The 10,074-nt window shown below is 52.5% G+C and overlaps 1 protein-coding gene across 1 annotated transcript; it reads left to right on the top strand.

The window, feature by feature from the left end:
* The first annotated feature begins 2,510 nt into the window (after positions 1-2,510).
* Positions 2,511-4,481, top strand: LOC147971573 (uncharacterized). The gene is made up of 5 exons (XM_087522807.1): positions 2,511-2,538; positions 2,614-2,981; positions 3,429-3,543; positions 3,630-3,917; positions 3,997-4,481. Exons 1-5 carry the CDS (start codon positions 2,511-2,513, stop codon positions 4,479-4,481), a joined length of 1,284 nt encoding a protein of 427 aa, XP_087378933.1.
* Positions 4,482-10,074: the final 5,593 nt, after the last annotated feature.

The following is a 10,074-nucleotide window of genomic DNA, read 5'->3' as shown; positions in this document are numbered from 1 at the left end:
GGTGCCAACCCCTGCTACTGAGGAGGGGGCGGCTTATATAGAGTTCGCCAGACCCCTCCAGTCCTCAGTAATGCAGGGTTAAAATACCTTAAGACTGGGCGTTACTGGTAACGTCCCTATTAAAGTGCTATGATGACCATGAAGACTACTTAATGGCCGACCGTTTGCTTGCGGAGTGACTTTAGATCTCCTGTCAGTCGAGTGGTTGGTCTTCGTAGTCGAGTTGTAGCTTCCTGGTCTAGTGTCTTGAATCCGTCGAGTGGGATACCTTCAAGTCGATTGAAAGGTGACTTCTTCCAGGGATGTCCTTGGGTAGGGCTCTTAGGACAGGTCCATGCCCCTACCCTAGGTACATAGCTTCATCATTAGCCCCCGAATGGATCGAGGTTCGAGTGGGGAAGGAGTTGGGGGTCCTTCCAACTGGTTCTTAGCGTTATACGAATGTCTTGTACTGGATCAGTCGTCACGAATGACGTTGTCAACTTCTTTCGGTCACCTTGATCCATTCTTGGTCTCTCATCGAGTGAATTTCCTTACTTGTGGAATACCGAGTGCCAGCACGAGCGGGCTCTTCAGTTTGATGAGTTGTTCTGCAGCCCGCGGATTTTGCGGGATTCGAATTTCAGGAAGCGAGCGGGACGGGGGCGGCCGAAGTAATCGGATGGGATAGGATGAAAGCTCCTCGATCTCCGCGCCACCTTTTTGGACACGTACCACGCGCGCCTGTTGCGGGATTTGACGGGATCGCCTGGGCCTACCGGTCAGCCACTCGAAAGCGGCTCCTTATAAGTTGCCGGCTCGGGGCTCCCCAACAGTGTGCTCTCGCATTTCCTTCTCCCCCCGCAAGGTCCTCCGCCACCTCCGCTCCCACCCTAGCGCCGTAGGTCCGTTCGAGCCTCGCCGGCGACGATGGTGAAGGACAAGACATCGGCTTTGGAGCACGCGAAGAAGGCGGCGATGCAGGGGAAGGGAAAGAAGTCCGCTCGGGGCGGATCTTCCTCGAGGACTGCTCTGCCCAGGGATTGGATCCAGGGCGACTGGATGCCCTCGGTGATTCGGCAGGAAGATCTTGATGACATGGTCGAGGGGGGAGTCATTCCCCACGAAGCCGCGCGTCTCCCGGGGGGAGAAGTCGAACCCCAACCTCGTGACGGTGAGTGCGTCCTCCTCGCCTCCCATATCGATCGCGGATTTTCTCTACCTCCTCATCCTTTTTTCCGGAGCTTTCTAAACTTCTTCGGAGCGCAGCTCCACCATTGCACTCCCAATTCCATCGTGTATCTTGCGGCTTTCGTTACCTTGTGCAAAAGTTTCTTGGGTTGCCGCCCTCATTAGGGACTCTTTAAACACATCTTCACTTGCCGTTCCCAATCGGTAAAGAAAGCCAAGTCGAGTGACGAACGGACGCAAGTGATCCAGCTATGCGGGGGCCTGGCGATCCAGATGAGGGGCAAAAGTTCTTTCCCGTCTATCACCTTTCCCAAGTCGGTCCGTGGTTGGCAGTCGACCTGGTTTTATTGCCAAGACCAGGTGACCCCAGGGCAGTCGACTGGTCTTCCCCCTTTCTCTCTGGACCGAGCTCAAAAGCCTGCCTCTCTGAAAGTGCTGCCGGAGGAAAAGGTGCAAGTCAAGGTGCTGGTTGGTCGAGTGGTTCAGCTTGTCCGAGACGGCGTGACCGGCATGGACCTGCTGGAGGTCTTCCTTCGGAGGCGCATCCAACCGCTTCAGGCTCGTGACCACCCTATGTGGCTATACTCGGGTCTCGACGACACCACTCGGGTTCACCCAGAGGAGGTCACCGACGAGATGCTGGAAGGGTGGCTGTCGAGCATCACAGGGAACAAAGACAACCCCCGAGGAGCCAGGAGGGTTGTCCCGCTTGACAGTACGTACGAGGTGGACCAGGTCTGACCTTGTGTTCCCGACTAAGATCTTGCTTTCTTCATTTGCTCTCTTTGAATCGGTCGACTGACTTTCGACTTGTCTGCTATTCTCCAGGCAACTACAGAGATGTACTCGACACCCAACGGAGCACAGGGGCAGGCCGAGGAAGGGGAGGCGAGCGGAGGCGAAAGCGGAGACGAACAGGAGGAGTGGGAGTGTGACGGCGAAGGAGAGGGAGACGACGGCGTCGACTCCAGCGAAGAGGAGGAGGAAGGGGAAGCTGGACCTCCCCGCTCGGAAAGGCGATCCAAGCTTACACACGACCCTGCACGGGAACGTGGTAAGGCGACTGCTCCCGTTGGGCAGTCGTCGAAGCGCCCTCGGACCTCTTCTCCAGCGCCGACTGAGAAAGCTCCCAAGCACCCCCGCGCGGCGCCGTCCAAGCCACCCAAGGCCCTGCCCAAGATGAGGATGACTGTCCCCACCATTTCTGGGTAATGATAGAACTTGTTCTCTTTTGTCGACCGTGGACGGATCCTTGGTCGATCCACTGCGCCGACTGACGGTCTTTCAAAATTTGCAGTGCTGCTACTTCTGAGATCTCCGCCAAGGACGACGATCGAGAGATGGAAGATGCTGTTACTTCCAACCCTGGTATGATTACTGATGTTCTGCCTTCAATCGACTGACGATTTCTCATAACTCTGGTCGATTGAATTTTTCTCGTAGCTCCTCCTCATGTTATTAGCTTTCCTGACGACGAAGACGAAGCGCCGCTGAGAATGAGGCGGAACAGGAAAGCGTCGGCTGGCGAGACTCCACAATCCACTTCGGCGCCTGAGGCCGTAGCTCGAGACGGTGGCGATACCACCCGGGCTTCTGTGACTTTCGCCAATCCTCTGGCGAGTGCGCGGCCCTCGACGTTGACCGTAAATCCGCCTTCGCTCTTCGCCACACACCACGTCCCTGAGGACCAAGTGGGTGCAGCTAAGGAAGCTATACGCCAGGCAGGCATCATGATGGAGCAGGTCAAGGTGGTTCGAGAAGCCAGCCAAGTGGCTTATGACGCGAGTTCAGCTCTTCAGAGTAACGTCCAGGTCAGTCGATTCACTGCTTCTTCTGTTAGGGTATGCTATCTGAAGAATCTCTTTTCCGAAGATCTTTTAAATCTGTACACCCACTGGGTGTTTCTGTTAAGTTTTTTGGTCGAGTGGGGGCACGCTGAGTGCACCCACTGGGTCTAGTCCCCGAGACTACGGTGGACTGCTGGCAGTCGACTGTAGTCTTTATATTGCGTTGCTATAGTTTTACTCCTTCACTCGGTCTGGCCAGGCCATGTCGAATGAAACTGAATCCGGTCGACTGCGGGCAGTCGATTTTTTTTTTCAAAACCAGTGGGGGCACGCTGAGTGCACCCACTGGGTGTAGTCCCCGAGACTACTGTTGAATGTTTTTGATTTGGCTGTAGTCTTAGAAACGTCATCATTTTCTCTTGGTTACTCGGAAGCAACTTATCTTGGACCTCTGTCGACTGACTTTTGCAGAAATCCTGTGAACTTGTGGCTCTCTACACTGAGTTGGAGAACAAACAGATCCAGCTCGATCTTGACTTGAAGCTCGCTCAACAGAACCTGCAGAAGGCGCGAGATGAAGCAAAAGGTATGGCTGGCGAGGTTTCTCATTCTTAACGAGTGACTTCCCTTTCTTGCCCATTCTTGATGTTGAGTTCACTCGACGTTCTGTAGATGAACTGGAGGAAGCTCTGAAGAAGAAGGATCAAGATCTTGCCGAAGCACAAAAGGAGGCCTCGAGCAAAACGAAGCTTGCAGAAGAGAAACTGGCTTCGGTCGGAACTCTTGAACAGGAGAACTCCAGACTGAAAATTGCTCTCGAAACAGCTAATCGAGAGGTCAGTCGACTGAAGAAAGAAAAGATGGTTCTGCACGACAAGGCGGGTGAGCTGGCGGGGAAGGTAAACGATCTGGAAGCTTATCTCGGTGGACTTGCCAAGAAGCTGTTCGTCATGCTCGAAGGTAATTATCCTGACCCGGCTGTCTTGCAGTTACCAAGCCCGCGTAAGGCCACTGTCTTATTCTTGAATCGTGTTTGCAGAATTCTGCCAGAGCTTCGAAGAGGAAACCAGTCGAGTGGAGCCAGGCTTGGATCCCGCCAATTCTCTCGTGAAGGACGAGGCTGCTATGAACGTGCTCCGACTGGAGTCTCGTGTTACCAGCGTTGTTGACTATCTTGCTCGGCTGAAGGTTGCGATGTCGCGGATCGACACATCACTCTGGCCTGGAACGACGCTTCAGAATGACCTCGAGTCCCTGATGGTTCGACTAGATGAAGTCCCGGGTCGAGTGGCGGAATGGAAGAAATCTTCTGCCAGATGTGGTGCTGACGTCGCTCTGTCTCTGGTCCACGTCCATTGCAAGGAGGTGCGAGAACAAAAGCTGGCCGCCATCCAAGTTGCCAATACCAGGAAGCACAGCTTTCAAGACTTCATGGAGACTTTCATTGCTGCTGCTACTCGTATTGCAGACGGGATCGACTTGGACGAGTTTGTCGCCCCTTCCAGTTCTCCGCTTGAGGAATGAAAAACTTTTATGCTTCACTTTAAATTTGCCTCGGAATGCCGAGTGGATTCTGTAACCGTTAAACTCTATCGAGCCGAGGGCTCGAGTACTTTGATCTGAGGTCTTGGACCTTTGGGTTTTATCCGAACTTGATTTATCGTTGAATATCTTCGGGAATTTTTACATACTTAGGCGAGTACTTGGACTGCAGCTAAGCCCCCGAGTGGGAGGTTTTCTCTCCACTCGGTAGGATTTTCAAACACTTAGGCGAGCACTGGGCTGTAGCTAAGCCCCCGAGTGGGAGTCTGGCTCGCCACTCGGTAGGATTTTACTTAGGTGAGCACTGGGCTGCAGCTAAGCCTCCGAGTGGGAGTCTGGCTCACCACTCGGTAGGATTTTCAAACACTTAGGCGAGCACTGGGCTGCAGCTAAGCCTCCGAGTGGGAGTCTGGCTCACCACTCGGTAGGATTTTCAAACACTTAGGCGAGCACTGGGCTGCAGCTAAGCCTCCGAGTGGGAGTCTGGCTCACCACTCGGTAGGATTTTCAAACACTGAGGCGAGCATTGGGCTGCAGCTAAGCCTCCGAGTGGGAGCCTGGCTCACCACTCGGTAGGATTTTCAAACACTTAGGCAAGCACTGGGCTGCAGCTAAGCCTCCGAGTGGGAGTCTGGCTCACCACTCGGTAGGATTTTCAAATACTTAGGCGAGTACTTTGGACTGCAGCTAAGCCCCCGAGTGGGAGGTTTGCTCTCCACTCGGTAGGATTTTCAAACACTTAGGCGAGCACTGGGCTGCAGCTAAGCCCCCGAGTGGGAGGTTTGCTATCCACTCGGTAGGATTTTCAAACACTTAGGCGAGCACTGGGCTGCAGCTAAGCCCCCGAGTGGGAGGTTTGCTCTCCACTCGGTAGGATTTTCAAACACTTAGGCGAGCACTGGGCTGCAGCTAAGCCCCCGAGCGGGGGGTTTGCTCTCCACTCGGTAGGATTTTCAAACACTTAGGCGAGCACTGGGCTGCAGCTAAGCCCCGAGTGGGAGGTTTGCTCTCCACTCGATAGGATTTTCAAATACTTAGGCGAGTACTTGGACCGCAGCTAAGCCCCCGAGTGGGAGGTTTGCTCTCCACTCGGTAGGATTTTCAAACACTTAAGCAAGCACTGGGCTGCATCTAAGCCCCCGAGTGGGAGGTTTGCTCTCCACTCGGTAGGATTTTCAAATACTTAGGCGGGTACTTGAACCGCAGCTAAGCCCCCGAGTGGGAGGTTTGCTCTCGACTCGGTAGGATTTTCAAACACTTAGGCGAGCACTGGGCTGCAGCTAAGCCCCCGAGTGGGAGTCTGGCTCGCCACTCGGTAGGATTTTTTGCAAACTTAGGCGAAACGGATTCGCAGCTAAGCTACCCACTGGGGGATTTCGTACGCAAACAAAAGTGACAGCAATTACAGGAAGAACTGGGACACTCTTGTCTTCGATAAAAATAAACTTCAGAAGTTTTTCTTATTACACCTCATCCGAGTGAGAATTCAAGTGTAAAATGGGCGGAGTAGTTCTGCATTCCAAGCTCGTGGCTGGTCGATCCGGCGACCAACGTTGTAGAGATGATATGCTCCACTGTGGAGGACTCTGGTGACGATGAAGGGGCCTTCCCAAGTAGGAGCAAGTTTGTGTGGTTTCTACTGATCCACTCGGAGGACCAAATCTCCTTCTTGGAAGGCTCGGCTCTTCACATTTCTGGCATGGAATCGACGCAAGTCTTGCTGATAGATGGTCGATCTGATCATAGCCATTTCCCTCTCCTCCTCTAGGAGGTCGAGTATGTCTTGCCGGGCTTGCTCTGCTTTGTCTTCGTTATAAAGCTCGACTCTGGGGGCGTTGTGAAGTAGATCACTCGGCAGGACGACTTCGGCTCCGTAAACCAGAAAGAATGGCATTCTTCTAGTCGACCGGTTCGGGGTGGTCCTCAGTCCCCACAAAACTGACGGAAGCTCGTCGACCCAAGCGCCTTCTGCGTGCTTGAGATCACGCATCAGTCGAGGCTTTAGTCCTTTGAGAATTAGACCATTTGCTCTTTCAGCTTGTCGATTCGACTGGGGATGCGCGGCCGACGCGTAGTCGACTCGTGTGCCTTGGGAGGCGCAAAAAGCTCTGAACTTGTCTGAATCGAAGTTTAACACATTGTCAGTGATGATGCTATGCGGGACCCCATATCTGAATATCAACTCTCTGACGAAACTGATAGCAGTGCTAGCATCAAGATTTTTGATAGGCTTGGCTTCAATCCATTTGATAAACTTGTCGACTGCCACAAGCACATGTGTGAATCCGCTCCTGCCTGTTCCCAGTGGACCAACCATGTCCAGTCCCCAAACAGTGAAGGGCCAGACGAGTGGAATGGTCCTCAGAGCTGATGCTGGCTTGTGCGACATGTTGGAGTAGAACTGGCAGCCTTCACACTTGTCGACTATCTCTTTCGCCATTTCGTTTGCCCTGGGCCAGTAAAAACCCGCTCGGTATGCTTTGGCCGTGATGGTCCGAGAGGACGCATGGTGACCACAGGTCCCCGAGTGGATATCATCAAGGATTATCTGGCCTTCTTCTGGCGTTATGCACTTCTGACCGATTCTAGTTGCGCTTTCTCTATACATCTGCCCTTTAATGACTGTGAAAGCTTTAGATCGACGGACGATCTGTCGAGCCTCTTCTTCGTCCTCTGGAAGTTCTTTCCTCAAGATATACGCGATGTATGGTATCGTCCAGTCGGGAGTGATTGCCAAGACCTCCATGACTAGGTCGACCACAGCAGGAATTTCGACTTCAGTCGGATCTGTGGCACTTTTCGGTTGCGGGGCTTCTTCTGTAAAAGGATCCTCCTGGACTGACGGCGAGCGGATGTGCTCCAAAAACACATTGCTGGGAATGGCTTCTCTCTTGGAGCCTATCTTTGCCAGATCATCAGCTGCTTGATTTTTCAGTCGGGGGATGTGATGAAGTTCTAACCCCTCGAATTTCTTTTCTAGCTTTCTTACTGCGTTGCAGTAGCCAGTCATAGCTGGGCTTCTGACGTCCCACTCCTTCATCACCTGATTAACCACCAAATCTGAGTCGCCGTAGACTATGAGGCGCCGGACGCCAAGTGAAATGGCCATGCGCAACCCATACAAGAGTGCTTCATATTCTGCTTCATTATTGGAGGAAGCGAAGTGAATCTGGAGAACATATCTGAGCTTATCTCCTCGGGGGGAGACCAATACTACCCCAGCACCGGAACCATTCAGCATCTTAGATCCATCGAAGAACATGGTCCTGTGCTCCGAGTGAACTTGAGTCGGAAGCTGCTGTTCAATCCACTCGGCGACGAAATCTGCAATTGCTTGGGACTTGATAGCCTTCTTTGCTTCAAACGTGATACCTAGGGGAAGGAGTTCAATCGCCCACTTCGCCACTCGACTAGCTGCATCTCTGTTGTGCAAAATCTCTGACAGTGGAGCGTCGTTGACGACTGTAATGGAATGGTCAGAGAAGTAGTGTGCAACCTTCTTCGTGGTCATGTAAATCCCATATACAAGCTTCTGGTAATGGGGATATCTTTGCTTCGAAGGAGTCAAAACTTCAGACACATAATATACAGGGCACTGAACTCTGAAGGCCTTTCCTTCTTCTTCCCGCTCGACCGTAAGTACTGTACTGACAACTTGTCCCGTGGCCGCAATGTAAAGCAGCACAGGCTCTTTACTGATTGGGGCAGCAAGCACCGGCTGGGTGGAGAGCAGAGCTTTGAGCTCTGCGAACGCTGCATCAGCTTCTGGAGTCCACTCAAACTTGTCAGACTTCTTCATCAGTCGGTAAAGAGGCAACGCCTTTTCACCGAGACGAGAAATGAATCGACTTAGAGCGGCCAAGCAACCTGTAAGCTTCTGGACATCATGTACAGGCACAGGGCGCTTCATCCGTAATATGGTGCCAACTTTCTCGGGATTAGCGTCGATCCCTCGTTCGGAAACGAGAAAACCGAGTAACTTTCCACCTGGAACTCCGAATGTGCACTTTGATGGATTGAGCTTGATATCATATCTCCTGAGGTTAGCAAAGGTTTCGGCAAGGTCAGTCAGTAGGTCGGAACCTTTCCGTGACTTAACCACAATATCATCCATGTATGCTTCTACGTTCCGACTGATCTGAGTGAGCAAACACTTCTGAATCATCCTCATGAACGTGGCTCCAGCATTCTTGAGGCCGAAGGGCATGGTGATATAACAGAAGCACCCGAATGGGGTGATGAAAGCCGTTTTGATCTCGTCGGGTCCATATAGACGGATGTGATGGTACCCTGAATAAGCATCTAGGAAAGACAAACGCTCACACCCCACGGTCGAGTCGACTACATGGTCGATGCGGGGGAGAGGGAAATGATCTTTCGGGCAGGCCCGATTGATATGTTTAAAGTCAATGCACATGCGAAGTGACTTGTCCTTCTTGGGGACCATGACAACATTGGCGAGCCACTCGGAGTGGTAAATCTCTCGGATGAACTCCGCCGCTAAGAGCCGAGCCACCTTCTCGCCAATAGCTTTCCTCTTCTGGACGGCGGACCGTCGAAGATGTTCTTTCACAGGCTTGAACTTCGGGTCGACTCATAGACGGTGCTCAGCCAGCCCCCTGGGAACTCCAGGCATGTCAGAAGGCTTCCATGCGAATATGTCCCAGTTCTCACGGAGGAACTGGATGAGCGCTTCTTCCTATTTGGAGTCGAGCGTCGTTGAGATGTGAGTCGGAGCAGCATCGGGGTCGGTCGGGTGAATGTGAACTGGCTTAGTTTCACCGGACGACTGAAAAGCTGATTCTGAAGCTGGCTTCTTGGCTCGCAGCAATTCACTCGGATCAGCAGTCTTCTGGTACTCTTGCAGTTCGAATACTGACATCTGAGCATCAGCGATCTTTGATCCTTTCTGAAAACACTCCTCTGCTTTCTTTCGATTGCCTGTAACGGTGATCACACCTCTGGGGCCGGGCATCTTCAACTTGAGATACACATAGCACGGTCGTGCCATGAAGCGTGCATAAGCTGGCCGGCCCAGAATAGCATGATAAGCACTTTGGAAGTCCACAACCTCAAATGTCAACTTTTCCTTGCGGTAATTCTTTGAATCACCGAAAACCACATCAAGAGCAATCTGGCCGAGTGACTCGGCTTTCTTTCCAGGAATGACTCCATGGAAGCTCATGTTGCTGGCACTGAGTCTGGACATCGGAATGCCCATCCCTTTCAACGTTTCTGCATACAGTATGTTCAGGCCGCTGCCACCATCCATCAGGACTTTGGTCAGTCGAGTGCCTTCGACAATTGGATCGACCACCAGAGCTTGCCTCCCCGGGGTGGCAATGTGTGCAGGGTGATCGGACTGGTCAAACGTGATGGCAGTCTGAGACCACTTCAGGTAGCTGGGTGTTGCCGGGGCAACCATATTCACTTCACGGTTAATGACTTTCAGTCGACTTTTGCTTTCGACATCACCAAAAATCATCAAGGTAGAATTGACTTGGGGGTATCCATCATCACTATCTTCTTTGTCCTCAACTCTGTCTGACTCCTTTTCCTTGTCTTTGGACTGCTT

Source organism: Triticum urartu, chromosome 5A (genome assembly GCF_056163025.1).
Source record: "Triticum urartu cultivar PI428250 chromosome 5A, HENAU_Tu73, whole genome shotgun sequence".
Classification (NCBI taxonomy): Eukaryota; Viridiplantae; Streptophyta; class Magnoliopsida; order Poales; family Poaceae; genus Triticum; species Triticum urartu.
Note: the sequence above shows the minus strand (reverse complement) of the source record. Positions and strands in the feature narration are given on the sequence as shown.

Excerpts from the sequence above, each read along its gene's own strand:
- LOC147971573 (XM_087522807.1), top strand. The coding sequence starts at position 2,511 with ATGGAAGATGCTGTTACTTCCAACCCTG. Across the intron at positions 2,539-2,613 it reads TGCTGTTACTTCCAACCCTG|CTCCTCCTCATGTTATTAGC; the intron begins GTATGATTACTG and ends TTTTTCTCGTAG. Across the intron at positions 2,982-3,428 it reads CTCTTCAGAGTAACGTCCAG|AAATCCTGTGAACTTGTGGC; the intron begins GTCAGTCGATTC and ends TGACTTTTGCAG.